This window comes from Pelecanus crispus, chromosome 8 (genome assembly GCF_030463565.1).
Source record: "Pelecanus crispus isolate bPelCri1 chromosome 8, bPelCri1.pri, whole genome shotgun sequence".
NCBI lineage: Eukaryota > Metazoa > Chordata > Aves > Pelecaniformes > Pelecanidae > Pelecanus > Pelecanus crispus.
The window spans coordinates 42,145,576-42,168,979 of NC_134650.1; the positions used below are offsets into that span (position 1 = coordinate 42,145,576).

Genomic DNA, 23,404 nt, shown 5'->3' on the forward strand with positions numbered 1-23,404 from the left:
GAGAAGTCAGCAGGGGTCACTTAAGTTCATTATTTTGCAGCAAATTCACTTTTGGACTTGTCAGAAAGTAAGAGGTAAAAATCCTTTAGGTATATGTAATTTACGTCACTGAGTGATTTTTCCTTCTATAATCTAACTAGGCTGAAAAAAGTGATCAAAAGTATGTAAGGAGAGTTAGATAGTACAGCTCCAGTACAGCATTTGGACAGAACATAAATATATTTCACTTGTTGCCAATTGAAAAAGATTATGCCACTTAAGAGCACATTGCCCTTTAATAGAAATTTATTGTCAAACGAGTATTCTCCTAGAAGGATATGGCATTGTGGCAAAACAGGGGATAGAGATCTTGTTGCAGACCATCATTTTTATTTGTACGAAGCAAATGGAAAAATACTGAGATAGAGTCAACTGTCTGGTATCGACTGAAAAGGATCTTCTATACATTTGCTGGGAAGCCAGACACGTTTCCATTCCTCCTACTGGAGAGAGCAGGAGAGATGTGTATCCTGTCGAAATAATGTGTTTCTTTCTTTGAGTGACAGCACACGTGCACATTCACACTGTGGAGGTGCGTGCAGCCCAGATGCTCCTCAGGCTCAGCGTATGCACGTCCCCCTTCCCTCCTGCAGTGCAGAAGATGCCGTGCTCAGCTCCCTTCTCTGCCCTGGCCTCTGGACGGACCATCTTAGGTGTTCCCTCAGGAAAGCTTTGCCGGCGTTTTTTGAAAGGGGTACAGTTCCAAATATTGCAAAAGCTAAATTTCCAACATTGGTCACTTCTCAAAGGTCTATTGAAGGACATAACTTAGAAGGAAGGCCTCTGAAACCCTTGTGTACTCTGGCTGAAATCCTGGAGTTTTCTATACGTTTGTTTTGTATTTCAATTTTTTTCATGTAGGACAAACCTTTATTGAAGTTCCAGTGGGATTTCTTCCTTCCTTTCCCCACTTTTCAAGATGGATTCATCAGAAACCATCCTGAACATCAGCCAGAGGAGTAGCCCAAAGAAAAATTGTCTTTCATCTTGGTGGTAGGCATGATGTTAACTTGTTTATAAGAAGAAAATCATGCTATTGTCAAGAAAAAATGTGGACATCCAAAAGCTGGGATAGGAAAAGCCTCAAAGTGGTTTTGAAGCATTGAGTGGCATGCGTGGGCTTGGAAAGGAAGTTCCTTTAATCTTGAGTTGGTACCAGCTAGAAAGAAATGACGGTGTTTTATAAATACTGTACAAAAGTAACAGAATTGCATGGGTTTCCACCTGCATGATCCAGAAGACCTCTGTATCCATCTATTATGTACCCAGAGCAGTTGCCTTCCCTAATGGTTTTTTTACCTACCTGCCTAACTTGATTAGGACACGTTGTTTTCTTGCAGTGGACTTGGTGTGCATTAGCAGAGCAGGTTCATGCTTTTTGGTTAGCACCAGGACACCGAGCTGAGCAGCAGGGCTCTCTGGGCTCCCATTTCTCAGCCTCCTCTTCCCTTGCATTACAATTTTTGTGGCTAGATTGAGTGAGAGCTTCAAGAAAAAGAAGCTAATGGTTCTTGCAGATTAAACTGTCTTTTGCCAAAAGAGTTTAAGAGGTGCATGTCTTATTATAACAGTATTGGCATCATTAGTACTGCAGCAGAGAACTCTATCCAGGCAGCCTAGCTGAGGCTGGAAAGAGGTGCTGGAGACAAATGAAGAAGGCAGCAAAAAGCCTCTAATCCTTCCAGAGATAAAGCATTGAGGGCATTGCATAGAGCTAATTAGGGACACATAAATTATCAGCATAGCAGGTGTAACAAAGAGCATTGCACAGAGAACAAAGTAGAGTTCAGCTGAATATAGGTCTGGCCACATGTGTAAATATACACCTAAGCTGATAGAAATAGGAGCAAGGAATAGATTGTCTTCAGCAAATTTTAGGATGCCCCCGTAATGTCCTTCCTCACCTTACCTCTATTATGGAACTTACACCTGACTTTCTTCGCTCCCTTTATTCTGCTATTGATTAACCTGGGTAGGAATGTTCTCTTTTTACATTACTTTTTTCTTTGTTACTTGGTTTGTCGTTGCAGTTTGTTCATTGTGTGGTTGTCTTAAAAGAGCAAAGGGAATTTGACATGGCAACTGAAAGCACAGAGATGCCAAGGTGCTTCATAGTCTGATGAGGTCAAGAAGTATCACTAGCTTAATGCACAAAAGTCTGTTACTAAATGTGAATATGATTTGTGCGTGAGGGTCTCTGTGAGCAATATGAAACAATTGCATGAAAGGCAGCTGTAGGAGCTGTATGCTCAGATACTTTATTAGTGTTCACTTGATATTTTAAGTGAGAAATTTTTATATATATATAAATATGTATGTAAATATACACATACACACTTGTATATTTGAATTTCAGTGGTTTGTGGCATTAAAGAAAGATAACCTGCTGCTGGGCAATATCAGTTACTGCATCTGTAGAATTACTGCTGGACATGTACTGATTTCCTAATAATAGTCAAAGTGATCATTCAGCCTAGATTTAGCATGCCTGGATTTAAAATGCAAACCAGCAACATACTTCATGCAAATGTCAGCTCTGCCTATGTTCTAGGGTGCATGTCCAGAGGAGGAAACAATAAGTTTATTCTTCTCCCCAATTAGACTTTTGTGAAAGGCTCAGTTATGTCTCCAACTATCACATTGAACACACACTAAAGCAGCACATTAATGTGCCTTTTAATGCTGCTTAGGAGTAGATCAAAAGAAATGTCAGGTGCACTTTACATTCCTCCCGTGATGTGTCTGAGGCTGTTAGCGCGTCACCTCCGCGAGGGCCGTTGTTCCCAGCCTGCCGTGCTCGGGCTGTGGGCGCTCCACTGGGACGCTGCGGAAATGTTCGGGGATTTACCACGGCACCACTACACCCTGCGTCGCAGCTCCACAGTTTGCTGGAGCTGGTAGGGTTGTGCTGCTGTCACCGAGAGCAGATTCTGGCCTTTGCTCTTCGGTGGGAGAAAGGAGTTGTTGAAATCAATCCTGGAGAAAATGACTTAAAACTCAGCATGCTGGAAAATGGAACTTAATTAATGGGAGCAAACTTGCAAGCCTCCACTGTAAACTGTTATTATTTTGTTTGCTTGCTTGAGGGAATATGTCAGACTGGTGTTTACCTTTTCTTAGTACAAGCTTGGCTGTTCTACCCATCATTTGTTTTTACGTGATTAGCAGGTGGACTTGTGGCTCTGTCACTCTAAACACAGGATGCTTAAAATGTGTGAGACAACTTTCCTTAACAAGGACAGCATCGTCATTTCACCCGTCCTGCGTTGCTTGGCTCCGTAACGGTGTGGTGATTGATGCGGCACGTTGCTAGCACGTGGCTCCTGTCGGAATACGGGGCTAATATTGGCCAAAAGATTGCAGGGTGCATTTAGAGTGTGAGAGACAGCCTGGGCACCCACTTCTATACCCGACACTGTGAAAATAGAGTTGAACCTCTGAAGTTTGCAAAACTGAGTGGGTATGGCATTAAAATGGAAGATGAACAGCAAAGAAAAGGTAGCCGGTGTCAGATATAGGATCAAAACTGCAAAGCAGGAGACAAGGCTAAGGAAAGTATGTGAGAAGGAAAGGAGAAGCAAATGCATAGGGGGAAAGAAGAAGCAAGGAAAGAGAAATGCTGCAGTGTGCAGGACGACGAGGACGAGGACAAGAAAGTGGAATTAATGCAGAAGCAGGGAAGCAGTGAGAAAGGTTCAAGTTTTGTAACAAAGTTCATTTCTATATGTTTTCCTCTTTCAAATGGATGCTCTGAATAAATAGTGCTTTCATTTCCCGTGAGGTAGAGGTGAATAATAAGTACCTCATCTGGGGACGCCGATCTCCCTAGCATCAGTCATCTGCTTGCAGCCTTACGCTCTGGCAGTGCTTTGGCTGAGCAAATTAGCCTGAAGTGTTGTGCCCTTGGCTGGCAAATCCTTTCAACCCGGTTGAACGGACAAAATGAATACCCAGATTGTTCCTACGTCTGTTATTCTCTCATGTTTATCTGGCTGAGCTGTCAGTCAGGCCATTATAACTGTGGTGCACACTCAAATGACTTGTCCACTCACAAAAGCAGAGTCTGTTGATGATAAGCTAAACAAAACTGGAGAGCGACTGTTAACAGAGTTGGGGGATCTTGCAAATGTCTCAGGTAAAAGCAGAAATACAATTTGGGAAAGTACAGAAAGAGCTTTTCTTACGCGGGTGTAGTTTTAAAGCGTTTGCTGGGATTTGTCGGCAGGCGATAAATGGGCGTTTATAATGAATTGGGTTCCTCTCTACTTTAAACAAATTAAGCGTCATGCAGAAGATTTCTGAAACTTGAACATAGGGGTATAACTGCTCTTACTAGAATTAATTAGCCTGAAAACGCATAATTTACACAGAGCGTAGCTGTGATCTGCCATGTGCGGTCCTCTCCCTGGTGCCGCGGGAGGAGTGGTGAGCACCCACAGTGCATCGGGTGGGCTGTGCGGGGCTTGCCGGGGGGAGCGGCCAAACCTTCCCACGGGCTCTGGACACAGTTAACCCTGAGCTTTTAATTACCCTGCTTCGGGTTTGCAGGTCCCGTGGGCTTGAATGTGTTGGGTGCTTGTGCCTTCCCAGGCAGGGAGGTTGTTTGCATAAGGAGGGATCATTGGTTTTACTCGTAAAAGGAATTGGGCTGCTTAAATATCCAGCAAAGCAGTGAACAACACAGGTGAAATTCTGTATGAAGACTTATTTCTTGACTTTTGATTTTTCCACTAGGACCCTGAGTTAGAAGTAGGACTCTGAGCCACTCCTGAAACTAATTTGATTGCATGACATTAAATAACACAGTGCCTATCTGCTGAATGTGCATGTAGCCAAAGCCTTCTTGGTCCTTTAGCCTCATGTTTGTGATCATAATTAACAAGCTTAAAGTTTACAGATTGCGAACGTGAAAGCGGTCTCAGATGTTTGAACAGTGCTGAGCCGTATAACGGAAAGAGTCTCCTCCAGCTCCTTCCCAGGTGGAGAAACTCATTCAGTGCTGGATTGTCAGAAGATTTTTCTCCACTATCCCAGCATCCTACTTTCTGCAGTGGAAAGGGAGAAGACAAGGCTGAGTAAGGCTGCAATGGTTTAAATCCTCACAAGTGTCATGAAGAAGCAGAGGGAAGCTTAAGTAAAGGAGGTCTTATGTCTTGCTGAGGGTTTGTTACGATGCACACTTAGCAGGGAGATGCCACCGAGAGCGTGGCACAGTGCAGCCACATCTCTTTTATCAGCAGCTGGTGCCTTCAAAATCCCAACCCCAGTAGCCTTGTTGGCTGTGATGATATCTGTAACGGATGGTACAGCTATTTTTCATCAAATGGTTGTTAGTCAATTTATTAGATTCCTAATATACTAATGCACTCATTTGGCAGGCATCTCGGCAAACGAGACTTGCAGTGGAGTGTACTCATTCAAAGTCACAGTAACTCGCAGGTTGCTGATTTCTCATCAGCACTCAGAACATAATTTGCAAATGTGCCATTTATCATTATGCGCTTTGTAGAAGCAGATCTCATGAATGGGCTAAACAGATAAGAGTGTAATAATGAACATTTCCTTCCCAAACACCGTTACCAGCTTCTAGAATATTATGTTTTATATACATTGCCCATACTGCACCTATATGTGCATCTGAGTTTGCATGTGCTAGTAAAGTAGCTAGGGTCATAGTTTTTTTAAGGATGGCTAGTGCGCTTATTGATCTCCGCTGAGTGACGCAGAGTTGGAATAGGTTAGATGTCTACTGAAAGACATAAGACTTTTGTCTGTAGTAGTTTAAGAAGCAATGGGCATGTGTGGACTTTTTCACCATGAAAAGCCACCACTAACCTTGCGGCTTTCCTTTTCCCACTGGAAGCATAAGCATCTGTGAAAAGCCACTGGTAAAGCCAACAAAAGGATTATTCAGAGGCTGGATGGTAAGGATTATATGGCAGAGGCTGCTGAAGGAGCGCTTTTCTTCCACACCAAAGACAACACGCTGTATGGATGCTCTGACCTGTACTGCTGTTTGGCACTGCATTTGACTTTGCATCGATGACTGCTTTTTATTCGCCTGTTCACTTTTTACTGGGAAGAAGTCTAAAGTAACGGTAGCCAGGCGATCAGTCTGCAAATGCTATTCCTGTCTCCTCTTGTGACATTCAGGGTGGAAGCCCTGCATACAAATCATCACTACTTATTTTTGCTTCTGCAGATGTGATTTTATTAAATGAAAGGTGTGACAAGAAGCCCAGCACAGGAAGGAGCCCTTTTGCCAAATACCTCTGCGTGTTTAGCTCTGCAACTGCTCTCCAGCAGAGCCAGGAAACCATGCAAAGATATTGATAATTGATTCCGTTTTATATAAGTTAAAAACTAGCTTTTCCCTCCTAGTGTGAAGGTAATGGGTTTTGTCTGTAGAAAGATAATAATCCTATGAACCATTTCTACGCCCTCTATTAAAGAATAGTACAGCTTGCACTTGAACATAATGCCCATGTCAGCTCAGCTTTTTAAACATTCATCTTAAAAGAGTCTTCAAGGACTGGAAAGAGATCTTCCCCAGACACCAAGCTAAGTTTGAGGAACTTAAAAAGTCATGAAGATCCTGTCAATTAATGTGTTTATTCTTATACATCTACTCTGGAAAAAGCATTTTCAGACATGAAAGCTGTTTTCTTTCGATTAAAAAGTTGTCATTGCATTTAGTTTCCATAGATAATGCAGAGGGGATTTTTTTTTTTCCCCTCACCATATTGGGGGATAAATACATCTCTTTTTTCTTCTTACCGTTTTCCTCATAGGAACCTTCATTTATTACACGAACAAAAAAAGAAGGAAGAGAGCTAAATTGAAACCCTTGCCTCCAAATTTGTATGCAGGAGGTGACTTGATTTATAAGCTTAGGTAATTTCATTTTTGTTCACGCTCCTTCAATTGAAAGGCTCCCACAAACAGTGTTACAGCACTGAAGGGAAGAGATGGGGAAATTTATCAAGCTATTTATCAAATTATTTTCACAGTCTGTCAAAGTCATAAGCATGCTAGAAAAGAAACATAAAGAGTATGTTCAAACAGAGGAGCATGTCTGAGTGAGCAGCCGGACTGCAGCAGAGCCAAAGAGCAAAGACACGGCCAGAGACGTGTGACTGCTCTTGGCTGCGATGGCATCTGCCCTCAGACCCAGTCCTGGCACTAGTGGTATTACATCCTTACTTGGTGGATTATGGGCTGAGAAAATGAAAGAGAAAACATCATTAAACAGAAGGAGAGGTCAGAACAAAGGGGATACACTTCCCCCTTCTCCGAGTCTCTGTTGAGGTTTACAAGTGGGGACGGTGTTGGATCTAAATCCCTCAGTCAGGGAGTGAGTCACGTCCTGAGATGGGACTCCACACTTTGGGAAAACCGCGTTGGAGTATGCATCCTTGGTGGTGGGTCTTGGGAGACAACGTTGACAAAGCAGGGAAGACAATAAACAAAAAAGTGACTGAGATTGAAGGAACCAGTCTAGTAAGAAATCTTTAATTTCTACTGAGCTTTAAAGGATTTGAGAGAGTTGATTTTTTCTTTTAACAAACCAGTTCAAGTACATGCCTTCAGATTATAAAAGTACCTGAAATTGCCTAGAATATCAGCATGCATAGCTTGTTAGTATTTACATATATTTACATAGGAAAACAAGAGAAAGATCTACAGTTATTTACAGTCTACATAGGAGAAGAGAAAGGCAGCATAATTGTATTTCCTAAAATACAGTAGTTGAATAGTCAGCACATGCATATTAAGATATATTTGCATGATAGAACGCAAATGTTTTAAGACGTACCTTTTTAACTCCCTATGCTAAGGTATAGCATAATAAAGGTAATTTTTTTTTCCGTTTTGTTTCTAGTCTATTTGCATCAAGTGCTTTAAAATGTTCACTAACACAGCGGCAGCATTATTTACCCTGGCAATTAAAGCAACAGTACACACGATAATTTCCTACTAACTAGCAACAAGCTGCTGGTGAATGAAATATCTATTGTTTCTCATTATCCATCGACCAACATACAGGGATCTCTCCTTGTAAAGGCAGTGCCTAAGCTATCACCATTAATTATAGAAGTAATATAAATGGGACTCTACAGTATGTACTAAATGAAATATTAACAAGGCCAGTGTCTTTGAGCCTGAAAGATGCACTAACAGGGCACACTTTACAGCAGGCTATCTATGAAAATCACACATACATAATACAGGAGTGCCTGGCTTACAGCTCTAAGCCGAGACTTTAGAGGCCTGTTTGCTAGATCTGTATTATTGCAAAATACATTCCCTTAATTAGTTTCTGGAAGACAGAGTTAGTAGTTAATTTCTTACCATGATATGTCCCCATCATAACACCCTGTGGTTTTTCAATGCGTTGTATTACTGAAACGTGTGTGTCTGTGTGTGTATGTGCATATGTGTGTGTGTATCAACAGATGAAAACCAGTCTTTATCTCTAAAACCTAAACAAACAGCTTGTTAAATATTTGTCCGAAAAGGTCACTTGCTTAAAAAGCATTGTGTTCTGTGGGGTTTTTTTCACTCATATCTAAAATGAAAGTCAGTCTAAAAAATTATCTGTGTAATGAAGGAGGAAGCCAAATGTCAGTACTGTGATGACGTTCTTTGCAATAATGCATATGAAAAAGTCTAAATTTTGACTAGTAATAGTATTAAAAAGCTATATAAATATGTACAGCATATACAGTACTGTATGTATACATACATTTATATAAAGTATATATATAATTAAAGTTAGGTACAGCAAAACCATAAAACATTTCAAGTTGGCAAAAGCTAATAACAGAAGTGATTTCAACGAAGTCTCATCTACGTATGTACAAACACCAGCCAGCCCTAGTCATGGTTTAGTTGCAGCAGCATATGTAATCTGTCTTTTTGGCAGGTATGGTTTTTATTTTCAACAACCTGTTTGCCCAACTCTTCAAATTACCCTTGCCCGGAAGAATCCGTCCTCAGCTGGCAGGACACGTGTTTCAGGAGGGTTTCCAATATCCTCCACAGGATTTCCATTTTAGACAGTGGCCGACAAGCAATGATAGGATTCACGTTTATATAAATGCACATCGTAAAATCTCAGAAAGCAAGTGGCAGAGATTTTCAGGTATGATCAGCTCCCGATGGTGCTGCTGTGATGCCCAAGGACTGTCTCTTACATGCTCTCTGCTTCTCACTGCACTGGCCAGTGTTGGCACATAGGGCAGGGGGCAAGCAGTGGACAGCAACATAAAGTGGTCAATCTGGTTGCACCCTTACCCTGTTACACTCTGAAATGAAGATCAATAATTTTCCTCAGGGGTTTTTCCCAAATCCAGAAGTGAGCAGGAGCGTGCAGTATCGCACTGCTGCTCCATACTAGCCTGCGAGAAGAGAAGCAATACTGGATCGTAGCAATTTGCATGCAGTGTTCAAAACTGCCACTTCAGTGGAGCCATGATGTCTTAAAAGTGTAAATCAGGTGTGAATGGGAGTTAAGCAGGCAGGAGAAGAAAATGCAGAAGTGATCTGCGTGGAAATGTGATGAGGGTAAAAAGGCCAGGATGAGCAGCCTGCGGGGCATGCTGCTGCTCCTGCCATTGAAATGCTGGTTGAGCAGGGCAAAGCCATATGCTTCATTCAAGTTTTTGAAGCTTAAGATGGCTCTGTGTCAGGCTTGAAACAATTTTCAGAAGCTGATTGTGGACTATAATAGGATACTGGGAAAAGGAAGGAATACGGTGCTGCCTGTGGGAACCAGCTCCCTTCCAGGTGCTGCGGTAAGAGCAATTGGGTTGCACAGACACAGGTGTCTGGTGCCGTCTTAAACATTTTATGGTTTTATCTGAGATATCTGTGAGGGGCTGGCAAATACAATACTGGACCCATGGGAAATATGTGCCCTTCTGGAGGACAGCTGTAGAGCATGCAGGATATTGTTAAGGCTCAGATGTTGTAAGACCCATGGCAGGCAACTGAATCCCACCCCTGGAATGCAGCGATGGCTCTTTCTAGCATATACAAAGGTTAGGAGAGATGAAGCCATGGATCACCCTTTCAGCAGCTGGTTCCCTCTAAAGCATCCATTTTTTAAGAATTCAGCGGTGTTTTGGCTAATAGAGTTTTACCAAGTTCTCTGTGAGCTGGCCAAAAAGAAACAGGGCACAGGTGAGAGAGGGAAGAGACTGGAATAGGGCCTGGTGTAGCAGACAGCTTCACATGTTAAAGAACTAAGTTTATACAATAGAGAAAAATATGCATGATTTAAAAAGGTAATTACATTTTTGTCAGCTATTTTGCCAACCTTGTTCTACATCTTCTACGCATTTTAACAACGGTTTATAATATAACACTTTATACTTACACAGTGCTTTTCAACAGTAAGTGTGAAAGCACTCCATAAATATGAACTAGTCCTCACAACACCCCTGTGAGGTGGGTAGATAATAGTACTCTCCCCATTTTACAGCTGGGAAAAGTGAGGTACATGGAGTTGAAATGACTTGTCCAAGTTCAGTTGGGAAGTAAAAGCCAAAAAGAGAAAACCAACCCAGTTCTCCTGACTTGACGTCCTGTATTGTATTTTTTTTTTCCCCTGTGGAATGATTGCAGACAATCTGTTTGACACTGGATGTTGGAGGTTGGAAGTTTTCAAGCACTATCATTGCCATAATTGAGAACATATGGGGTGTTGCATAACACAAACAACATGGTGCATTATCAAAATACATTTATTACAATGGACACATTTTCATTTGCAAAGTTAAAACCCAGAATGTAAGTTAAATATAGCTTTGTATACTGAATAGTTGAAATAATCACTAGGTCTTAATGCCTCAACAGTTGAAAACAAATCCTCTTTCATGAACTACTGCAGTTTCCTTACTCAAAGAATGTAACACACTTATCTTCTATAATGTATGTAAAGAATACTGTAAATGTGTAAAGGTCTTAATGATGCTAAGAAAAGTTACAGCTTGAAACCAACTATGCAAGTAGAGAAGCTGATGGAGTTTTGAGTCTTTGTAGTTGGGAATTACTTGAAAAAGGAATACATCAGAGGAAAAAAAGCAGACCTTATAGATTTTGGTTTATCTGTTCTATTATCTTCTAAGAGATGCTTTGCTGGTTTAAATGTGGTGATGGGGGAAGGGGAGGTGGTTGAGAATCTCTGGTTTAGATGTGGTTCAGTGAGACCTTTGAAAAGACTGTAATTAGGTCACATTTTCCTGCTGGCACTTGGGTGGAGATGGGACCTGAAGTCAGCTGAGCCCGATTTGTTTCTGAGATCATATTTGGCAGCTCCAAAGTTTTGGGTTTTTAGCTACAGATATGATTTCAGTTTACCATACTCACCCAAACTAGCAAAGGCAGGTCTCAATTTCACATTTCCTTGCTGAAAAAGCAATCAGGGAATCCTATTTTCCTACAGGAGACTAATACATACATATTCTGAGTGTTACTCATAAGATAACTGTGCATCTGGGATTGCTCTGAGTAAGAGGACTGCAGCAGGAACCAAACAGTTCTTCCATCAGCTCACACACGAGACTAAAACTTGTTCACTGCATTGTACCAAAAGTGACTATCCCTCACAGCTCTGAGTTACCCCAGTAGAAAAAGGAGCAAAATAACTACTGAGAAGTAGCTCCCTCAGCTACAACTGGCTTTAGCTGTGGTTGATACCACCAAATGGCTCTTAAGACTGCTCCTAAAAGCACTTCAGATACTGGGGAATCCTGAAGGTTGAATGAGGACATGAGGATTTTAGACTTTTTTTCTGTGTTTTTCTGAAGAGATCGTTGTGCTCTGTGTAGTTTCCAGAGGCTTGATGGGAAAAAACACTGATTCCACTCATCTGTTGAAACATTTTAACTTAAGAAAGGAGTAAGTATATTTTGAGAAGACTCTGCACCATAATCCAAGCTGGGGGTTACTAGCAATCCTAAAAGGAAACAAATGCATTCTGAGGGCAGTTTTCTTCCAGGAGGTAAGCTAAAGCTCTGGAAGCTGTGGCTCCCCAGCCCGCTGCGGGCAGCCTGTGGCCAGCTTGGCCAGCTGGACGGGCGCGCGCCCCAGCAGCCGGGCAGCACGTCCCCGCAGCCCCGAGTATCAACGCCAGCCTTGCAGCAAGCAACAGAGCAGATGCGCAGCAACTGCAGATCCGTGGGGCCTCAGAGAAGGCGACGGACCTGGGCTGATTTACACCACGTGAAGATGGGGCTGGAGGAATACAAAATTGCAGCTGTAACTCTGGAGTTTGGTTTGGGCAATTTGGAAGTGATCATTGTGGAAGTAGGCTCCGTATAATTTTGTTTGTTATTCCAAGGAGATTTTATATTTCACATCAAATTAGGAAACAACCATTGCTGAAGCTAGTTCGTGGAGAGTTTTTCCCTCTCTAGCAGAATGGGTTTGCCCCCTTCAGGGTGCTTTACAGAGGCACAAAGAAGGTACGGGAGACCCCACTGGTTTCATGATCTGGAATATGTTCATACTACCTCATCTTCACTCTGCTGTGTAATGTTATTCCGCTATAAATGGTATGTTCACAGTGATGATGTGCAGATCTGATATTTTTGTGTTAGGAATGTGTTGGCTTTGTCTAATAGTCCTGAGGTGAATAACAGGAAAAGCCTGAAGACTTGTAGGGAAGCACTTGCCTTTTTATTTCACTTGAGCTGCTTGCTTTGAATCTGGCCCTTGTCACAAATACTCGCCTCTCATGTCATTTTGAATTCACCTCTTCCCACTGGCCATCTTTTAAAATGCACTGTGCTAAACTTAACCTCAGGCTACTGAGATAACTGACCTTTATTCTTAATTTTTCATAAGAAAATAAAAAATCTCCTTTTCAAAGAAGCTGATCCCATCTCACTGGCAGGCAATATTTAATGCTATCCGTACGCCCATAACAGAGTTCAGAGTGGATCTTATTCATTTGTAGTTGCTAAGTATACAGATAAGTTATGGCATTGTTTCTATTATTCATATGCTTGATATGCAAACCTGCTTCAGAACAGGAATCTAATTTTAGAAACTAAACATGCGTTTGAAAGTAGACAAATCTGAAAACTAAACATTAACTGTGTAATATGTTTTCTTATCAGGAACATAAATGGTATCTTAGAATACTAACGGATGCATTGCATATATTAATGAGGGTTTTACCGTATCCTGTATATCAAGAACCCCTTTTCTTTTACTGTTAAGATATTCAATATTAATTTTTATTCAGTGCCATCAGTTACAAATTGACGGCTAGCAGTTATGAAATAAATGCCTATGAGCTAGTAGCTACTTAGTATTTTCATCTCAACAAAGGATTTTGGAAGGATGGATAATTTAGATCTTTGAGCCTCAACTATAAATAAACAGCAACTGCTGTATAAATCCCACCCTGCTGCAGTTGAAGATTGTATTACAAAACTGACAAATGATTTGCAGAAGAGAATGATGAACCCTTATTACTAAGACACTTTTCAACTTAATCCAAAACAAGATTCCTGGGTAATTTTACGTATGTTAGAAAGATTGATAGCGTGGTGCTTGCCTAGCAGCTTTCAAATGTTTGACTGGATCGGAAATGGCATTGAGGCATGATTAAAGATTCAGTTGGGCTTCTTACAAATTCTTTATCCTGTGTATTCATCATTGCAACCCGCTGCCTTTGTTACAGGTTAAAGAAGGCTGACCCCCAGCTCTGGTGATTAGCACCCTGTACAACTGACGGACGTATGGAAAAAAAAAAAAATGTTTAGGTTGCCCAGCGCTTTTAGCATTGTTTATCAGTTTAAATTGTTGGGAGGGGGGCCGTTAATCACAATAGATCAGGGAGAATCTGTGACAACTGACAAGCTCATTGTTTAAGACATTTTTTAACGAAGTTGTTAACATTAATTCTTTTATATAGTACTCTAATCTTCTTCAAATTATGTTCTGACATGGCACAAACCGCTTGGCATTGAAAGTCATTCAACAGTGATTAAAGTGCTCTTTTTATCGGTTTAAGAATGTTTCATCTTGTATCAGCAGTATGGAATTGTTTACTAATTAGATTCTCTAACATCCTCTGCTGTTGTATGCTGATGATATGTGAACAGGAAAGCTGATGAGCAAAAAATTAAAGCTTGCTATTAAACTGTCATAAGGCCCAACATACAAAGATGTCATTCAAAAGACAGTGTTCATAAGGGATAAACAATATTTACTGAGAAGCTAAGCGGTTTCTCAGCCTGGCTAGGCATGGCTGGCTGTGCAGGCATTTTGCAGTTATCTGCAGCTCTGGCTCTTCCCAGAGGTTTGTGGCATCTGAGCCGTAGATGGAAAGGAGGAATTTGTCCCTTGAGGACCTTCCCATTCAGCATGGCATATACAGGACTCCTAGGCGTCACGCTTTGGGCAGGAGGTTGGGCTAGAGACCTTCTGACATCCCTCCTAACCCAAAGTGTGATTTGATTCCTGTGATTCTGTGATACTTGTTCCCCTCTGTCCTTGGGCAAGTCACTTAGATCCTCAAATGTCTGAATGCAACTTGCTCGCATTCACCAAAGGGAATTAGATGCTTACATGGCTTTGAGAATCTGGGTTTTACCTTCTGTTTCGTAGTTTTGCCAACTGAAGGAACCTCCTAGGCTTGATGAGTTCATGTTTGTCTATTATTCTGAGATATTAAAGCTTTACCCTCTGTCAACGAAGGGATAAATATGACTGCTTTTCTCTTAAGTAATAAGAAAGGTACTTTTCTTTCAATGATAGAACCATTGAACTTTCTTCTTCCAAAACAGCCAACACAATTGAAACGTTTAGAAAGAAGTAAAGATATACACAGCCAAAAAGCAAATGGCACATTGCTTACATCCAGTTCTCAGTGAAACACTGGAGGCATCGCAAGATAAAGTGCTTCGGGCTTCCAGCCACACAGTCTTTTATCGCTTAAAGTAAATATCCTATGCTCACACAGGGAAAACTATTCTTTTCTTTTGGAGTCCAGGTCGTGTCAATGTTCGAGGTATAAAGCACTGCTGTTATACTGTGGGACGGTTTTCTGCCTGCTGAGAACTTTGTTTAAAAGTCGTCAAATTTGACTCATTTGAAAAGATAAATTATTGTTTGGTTTGGATTTTAAACTGCTCTGTAAACTTCCATTTTATGAATTAGCTGATTTCTATTAGAGCTAGCCTGAGTTTAGGTTGGCTGGACGGATGCTTTTCAGCAATAGCTTAAGGGCTCTCACTCTGCATTGAGCAATTTAGTTTGATTTTACCTTTCTAATAAAAGTCCAGTTGAATTCCTTGCAAAAAAACTAATACTCTTCAGGGGCTTTGAATCATTCTAAACAGCTGAATATGGTGATCATACCTGTGCTATGGAGCTTTATAGGATAGTTCAAATGAGCATAGGAATTTTATTGTTCTCTATTAATATTACTTTCTTCCATTTCTGCTACCGCCTTTAAGATACTTTCTCTTTTTTAAAAAAGATATCAGTTTAATAACAGGATTATGATGTATTATACTAACTTTAAAAATATTTTCATCTGTTGATAAATATATGCCTTTCAAAATACTTAATACAGACAGTTTTGGTTTACCTTGTGATGGGAGATCATTTCTAAGCTGTGGAGTCGTCATTATCAGTTTAATCCCATCTTCTGAGAAAAATGCATGTCTTGCAAGCAAATACGCCTTTCTTTGCAGTTACAAAATTGAGACACCTCGTTTAAGGAGAATTGGGGCTTTTTAGACTGCTTGCTGCCCTTGAAGGATACAGATGTAGAGGTCTCTTGCAGGTTGACCCCCAACAGCACCCTGAGTTTTCTTGGTTGTGACAATGAAAGGCCAGAATAAAAGACCTGGACGAAAATTGCAAGAGATTGAAGCCTATTCTGTTTCCCCATTAAATTATCCTAACATGGCAACACCTAATTTCTCTTCATTTACTTCTTCTATCATACTTGGCAGCCTCTTTATTCTGATTCCTATCAGCTCATAATTAGTTACCACAGAAAGGACTAAGATGTACATAAATAATCATAAGATGCCAGATAAACTGTATCGGTTAAAAATTAGTGTTGTGTCTTGCTATGTGCTCTCACCTGTTCTTTTAACTTAGAGTTTACAAAGCAAACTAGCTTCTTGTCCTCTTTACAGCTCTTCTGGCACTGCACTTTTAATCTGTGCCAGGGAGTAGCCCATCCCCGGTGCAGGCGTGCTTGGCCCCTCTGTGGCCTCGATCGCCAGGTTTCTGTTAGAGAAATTCAGAGAAACCCACTCTTCCTGTTTGAACATAAGTTCACTTGGTATTTAAAAGAAAAAGAAACCCTGATCCACAAAAGCCTCTAATCTACCTGCTCCATTTCTTAAAGCATTATGAGACATGAGAAATGGTTGTTACAGAACAAAAAACCCCACTGGCAAGCCTCGCGTCTCTAAACTCAGAAGCCCTCTCTGGCTGCAGCAGATAAACATTCTTACAAGGCAGTGGTGACAACTGCCACGGTGAAACTGTTGATCAAAGATATACGGGCAGGCTTGGCACCAGTCCCGATTGCACTTTACACGATAGGTCTTAATTGGAGTGCCCAGGTTAATTTTGTACAAGAGGTTTAAAAACCCAAACAAACAAAATGCATATATATGCGTCAGCCTGCATTGCTGGTCAGGATTAGGAAGCGGGGGTGCCCAAGGTCTACAGTGTGTTCTGTGTTGCAAAGGGAAACCAGGAAGTTTGGAGGTGCTGCTTTTAAACCTGGCTCAACTTTCATGGTTTCAAGCACCGCTTGGGCAGAGCCTGCCCTCTGCGTCAGGCCAGACTCCCTGCTGTCGACCCAGGGTTTTAGTGAAAAGGGGCAAAAGACTTGAGACCGGGGCTGGGGTTCAGGATTGTCTTTTTCTTTTCTTTTGCTCTAAAAAAAAAAAGTCCTCACGAAGGTGTTTTGTAAGTAAGCAGCCGGCAGGCAGGCAGCACCTTCAGCAGGGTTTCCGCCTTGTCACCAGGTGGGTTGCCCTGTCAGCAGCGATGCTTTTCACTGATGCTTTCATAAGATGCACAGCTTCAAAGGACCACAGTCAAAATTACAATGATAACATATCTATAGATATTTATATAGGTTTTTTTTCTCTCTCTCTCCTTTTTTTTTTTTTTAATTCCAGCAACAAGGAGCTGCCACAACTGTCTACTGCGCCACGGCTGCGGAGCTGGAGGGCCTGGGAGGGATGTACTTCAACAACTGCTGCCGCTGCCTGCCTTCGCAGGAGGCGCAGGGCGAAGCGACGGCCACAGCCCTGTGGGAGCTGAGCGAGAGGCTGATCCAAGAACGAATTGGCAGGCAGTCCAAATAACAGGGAGCTCCTGGAAGGATCAAAACACACCAAGTGTGTGCACGCTCGAAAACTGCCAACGCTGGAACCTGTCCAATCTTATCATCTAGAGGGTTTCCATATACCTCAGATACAGATTAACCAGTGTTAAATGAAATAATAGCAGTCACAACATAGTGAAAAATGTTAAGTAGTAATGGGAAATGGGGAATACTGTGGGTTAAAGGGACAATGCGGCTTCCTGGGGCTTAGTTAGTCTTGGTTCTCTTTCTTTTGATTGTAGCCTGTTCAAAGTGTAACCCAAGGAGGCATCTTTTGTCTTATTTTAGAACAGCAATGCTGCAGATATTTTCTGTTTTGATTAATGGGTAGGTATGTAGCCCAATATGGGACTTCCTCTTTATTTTGATAATTACTGTCTGTTAGGCTTTAGGTATTGTTCAGGAGATGGTAGTTGTGTTGATTCTTTTTCCCTACAAGGATTTTATTGGGTGTGGCAAATAAAAAGATTATTAAGGAAAGAAATCTTTCCTGCCCTTGACTGCTGGCTGCAAATACATCTATCTGCGCTGTCTAGAAAAAGAAGGTACAAGAAGACATCTGAACAGAAATTATAAAGTCACAGCTAATTAAATATTTCTGTTTTTTTCTTAAAAGATTATAATAAAAGATATGTTGTAAACCATTCCCTAAATACCATTGAGTTAGCAAAGATGATGTTGTCTCCTTAAGAACACACAGGGTGTAATCAGGGGTTTAAATGGTATTTCTATCCATTTCTCAGTTCACAGTTTTAAAGAGTTTTTTTTTCTTTCAAAGTTCACAGTTTCTCAGTTTTCCTGATACTGTATCCCATTCCAAATCTCTCTTTTTTTTCCTTTCAATTTAAATTCAATAAAACAACATGCTTGCTTGAATATTGTCACCTGAAGAGAAAGTTTGTCTCATTTCTGCAAATGTCTTAGTTCCTTTTTTTTTTTTTTTAGAAAAGAAAACTTGAGGAAAAATAAAGAGCTTCTTGTCGATGCCAAGAAAACGCTGTTTTTTTCTTGTTTCTTTCTGAGTTCATTTTTTGTATTTTGTGCTTTGTAGCTGTCTTCATGCCAGAAGGTTGTCCTAAGCCATCCCCAGTCCAGCATCACGTTTTCTGTAGACAGAATATAAATAAATAGGACACATTGTTAATAGAAGCTTATTTGACCCCCTTATTATTTATGATACATTGCTTATGGTCTGCATTCCATGATTGTTCTTGTTTACAGTCGTAATGCATTTGATTAGCTGTTGAATAGGTGTTAAAGTCAAGGCACGCATTCACCTGGCAGAAGTAGCCATAGCATCCTCCCATCGAAAAAACCCACCACATTTATGTAAGGAATTATGATATTGCAGTGTAACAACTATACCTTAGTCACATATTACAATTTTCTTTTACCTATTTTTTTGAGTTTATGGCTAATTTTAGTTTAGTGCGAACTCTTCTCAGGTAGGTGGTGTTCAGCCTCCTATGCACATAAGGGTTAAAATCTCTACAAGTCAAGTCTCTATCTGTGACATTAAATTTCTTCTGAGTGGACAGGGGGGACCTGGGAACCACTGTCCTCAGATCTAGGGTGAATTAGCTGAGCTGGCTTTATACAGGGGAAAATGAAGGCTTTTCCTTTTCCCCAAAGCCCTTGGCATCCTTCAAGCTTCTGCCCAAGTGCAGCCTCAGCCACTCCCTAGTTGGCCACTTCCTTACCTGATGCCACAGTCTTTCCTAAAGCAGTAGTAAAGAATATATGGCCTTGCTTAAAGCTGCTACACCACCTGTGTAGCAACAGCCTTCAGAAAATGAGCAATCCTGCCCATGCATCTTCCTCTACTATCTGCAGCAAGCCCCTTCCCCAAGGCCAGCACACCCTAATGATCTTGCTCCTTCACTGAAACATTTGATGGAATAAAGAAATAAAAGGGGCTATTCCAGAAAGAACACCACCTCTTTTCAGCCTTTTTGGAAAAAAACAAACAAGTAAACAAACAAACAAAAAAGTTCTTTCTTGTCTCCTAGAAGTTTTGTCCAGTCTGTGCCAGATGCTGGTATAGTGGAATGTCTGAAAACTGCAGTGGCGTGGGTCTGAGTGTTTGCAAGTTGAGGTGATGGTTACAGTCAAATTCCTTGTATTGTCTGGAGTTTACCTGGGGAGAAAAACTGATTAACTTCTGTCACCTATGCAACAGCCTTCTCAAATGTGTTATTTTTCCTTTTCACAGCCAAACAGAATTACTCTCATATAATAACACAGCCGATCTACGACAGCAGAGCTTTGCATCAGAGCTTGGCATCACTGGGTTAAGAAGAGGCAGTAATTAAGCAATGTTGGGAGCTCTGCACTCCCCCGAAGGCTTGGACCTTATGCTCCATTTAGGCAAACATTAATAACCAATAATGAACACCTTGTAATTCCTTATTGCCGAAATATTGCATGCTTTTATGAGAATTCAGTACTTAAGGAGATTGCCTGCCTCCCTTCAAAGAATATCTGGGAGGTGTTTTTCCTCTGTACGTGGCTCACTCTTTCGGTGGTAAGAGGTAGAAGCATTTTTAATGTTAGCATAGTTTTGTATTAGTATCAAGTAAGCTACCCCCCTAACTTCATTGAGTTGGTCAAGTTTCTCTGGTTCCTATTTCTGGCTAATAAATATTTATTGACACTAGTGTATTACCCTGACTAGAATTTCACTGTCACTATTTTCTCCAACTGAGATAAAATTACTTTCTCTCTCTCTGTTTCTTTCTTTCTTACTTTTTCTTTTGTTTGTTCTTTCTCTTTCTTTCATTCTTTCTCTTTCTCTCTTTCTCCTTCTTTCTCTCCTTCTTTTCTCTCCTTCTCCCTGTCCTCCTCTTTGTTGCTCACTCCTGTGTTGGGATAGCCAAACATAAAAAAGCTTTTTTTAAATCATTTTCATTCCAAATAATAGTAATAAAAAAGGCACAAAGCTGCAAGCATTTGCTTCTATTAGAAACACTTGTGAAAATAATTTTTCTTGCACTCTCAGCTTGGTTTCAGCACTGGAGGGATGTGCAGGGGACATTAAAAAGGAAAAGCAATTGAAAAGAAACAGACTCCAAACCCTCCATTTTAATATCCTAGGTGTGCCTAAGTCATTGGCTTTCAAATATATTTTGGTGTAAAATTTGGCACATTTACAGCCAGTCAGATTTATTTATTTGACTGGCTTACATTTTTCCGGTTGATTTACCTGAGGCAATGTCTGTGTGAATTACTCCGCAATGCATTGACTCCAGTGTTCATTAAAGGTAGTTAAGTGATCCTGTGTCTAATATTAAAGCAAACCCCATTAACCTTAACTAGTATCATATCAGCAAAACAAAAAGAACTGAATAAAGCAAAATAGATTGGGTATTTATAGTTCTTGGAAAAGATCCAGCAAACTTACATCAAGCTCCTAATTGTCCTAATAAGCACTTGCTAGTTATCCCCATAAAAAAGGAGGAGGCTGGGCAAGGACTGTGTCTCTGGTATACAGCTCAAGCCCCACAGGACTTTCCGAAGGGGAAGCCTTGGAGGGTGGTGCCACAGAGCATTTCCCACACGCTGAAGGGCATTGCTTGACCCTTTTCCCTCTGCTTTCCTTCCAAAGTCAACATTTCCCATTTTAATGATGTTTTTTTGCCCCTGTCTGTATGGGTGCCCTGGGTCTGTCAGGTCCAGGTAGGTGAGTGAGCAAACTCCCTTGCTAGGAGTGGAGAGCCACCAGAAGCTCTTAGGGAATGGAGGTGCCATTTCAATCAGTGATGGCTTCCACTGCTGTAACTGACTGCTGGGACCTCTACTTGCAAAACCAGATAGAGGTGAACAAGCAGAAACCCATGCCAAGTCTCAATGTCCCCCCCTCTCCTGCTTTTTCTTTTGACATCTGTAAGACAAATTTCAGATATTCTCTGACCAGGTAGGGATTTTTATTAGAGAAATTCTTTCCAGCAACACTGCAATAATTTGACTTATATCAAGGTTGAATAACTCCTTGTCAGGTGTTAAGCTCATGACCTTTCAAGCCAAACACACTTATACTAACCAGTTTACCATTGGAATGATCAATATCTTGTAAGTGAGAAAGTCTAGACAGATCTTATTTTGTCCTTTGGTATCACTTGTGGCTTTGGAATTGATCATTATATGTGGCTGGGGAAAAATTGCCTATACATTTCATGCTCTGTATTTATCTTGACAAGGTTCTCTAGGATTATATTTTCATAATCTGAATGGCAGTGGAACAGCTGCTCAGACTGTGCAAGCCCTTCTTATCAGGCTGAATTTAAGCTACGGTAATTACTCTTTCTCCTTATGTATTTCTTTTTTAAACAAGCGTGTACTATACATTAAAATGTATGGTTGGGGCGGCAGGGGGGCATGCTGAGAAGCTTGGAAAACGCTGCTAAAACGTATTTCTTTCCATCCACAGTGGCTGATGTAGGCTTGTATTTTATTCTAGATGTAAGCCCATGTCTGAGCATGCATGGTCTCTGAAGCAGGATCCTAACCTACATAGGGTATACATTGCTTGATTAACAAATCTTTTAAAGTCGAGATGCCCTGAGACTGGAAGCAGTCTAGGAAAACCAGAATAGCCGTTGGTAATACCCCACAGTAAACACACTGCTGACTGAAGCCTTCAAGCGGTCCCTTTGCAAAGAGGTCCCTTCGCAAAACCCATCCCCATCCCCAGGGGAAGCAGCCAAGCCATTGCCAGGAGCACAGCACCTGAACGGGGGCTGTTGCAGCCGAACCGGCTGCCTGCTTCAGCCAGCAATCGCAGAGCCGTGCTGACGCCAGGCGCTGGAGGCGCCTGGATGACACGGTGATGGAAGCATTAAAATAAATCTGACACATGCATGGCTGTTTGCTGATGTCCTTCACCGTGGGACAGAGGCAACGGGAAAAGAGAGAGGTATCTTGGAGAGAAAGAACGTGTTGCTTTCCTCTTGATTTTTTTTTTTTTTACAGCGCTAACTATGTTATTTACTAGATGCCTTTTCTGGGCTGTGCTTTTTCTTCTCTCCCCCACCCCTGTTGCGTTTGCAGAGTACTTTCCAATGGGTGTTTCGTGAATTAGCTTCATGCTTTAAAAGAGAAGATTGCTCTGGCAGAGAACAGCATAGTTGTAAAAGTGTCAAGGTGTTATGAATGTCCTGATGATAGAGCCCAGTTGTTATCTGCTGGGTAGTGAGGGAGGATAGCTAATGATGTGCAGCATGTAAACCGTTTGTTGCTCTAATCCATCTGTGTGGAGAGGAGTGAAAAAGAGGGGCGAAATCCTGGGAAAATTACTTGGACAGCTGGAGATAAAGTGTGTACTGATGGAGTCATCCAGAGGTAGCTGTCAACATGAGCTGTGTTTGCATATAATCCAAGCGATGCACAATGATTCCTTTTGGGTTGGTGTTTTTTTTTTTTTTTTTATGGGGGTTCATGTGTCTGTGCACAGACCTTAATTACTATCCAGTATCTCTTACCAACTGGGCTCCAGTTTTAAGCGAGGAATGTGATTTTAATCAATTCATGGCTGGGTGATGGAGAGAAGTACTACAAACAGACCAAAGCAAGACATACGGATCCCTTTGGAGGACCTGAATTAAATGAGAAGCAGTCATTTTATTAATTCTGCTGTGTTTTATAGACCTTTTATATGGAACATTACCCATACAACTTCACTATCTAATTAAAAAGGGCTCTTATCAATTTGCTGGGCAGTTGCGTATGCAAAAAAAAAAAAAAAAAGAGAGGAAGAAATAATATATATTTTTTTTGAATCCCAGAAAATCATCTACCTTAAGGGGGTACCGAACAGATCACCAAATGCCTGGTGAGACTATTTTGGGGGGTTATCTTTACTCTTTTAAAGGAACTGTTTTAAAAACTGAACATTAGCCAACGCCTTGGGAGCGAAGTCTGCACCGTGCACATTGTTCATATGGAAACCTTACACCGGTCTGGTGCGGCACCCGCAGATATGTGAGCACA

At 41.2% G+C, this 23,404-nt stretch overlaps 1 protein-coding gene across 1 annotated transcript in view; it reads left to right on the top strand.

Moving 5' to 3' along the window:
• WWOX (WW domain containing oxidoreductase) overlaps positions 1-17,399 on the top strand; it is a 541,270-nt gene extending 523,871 nt beyond the window's left edge. Inside the window, exon 9 of the mRNA XM_075715547.1 lies at positions 17,211-17,399. Coding sequence (XP_075571662.1) covers positions 17,211-17,399 — 189 coding nt within the window. The remainder of the gene's footprint in view (positions 1-17,210) is intronic.
• Positions 17,400-23,404: the final 6,005 nt, after the last annotated feature.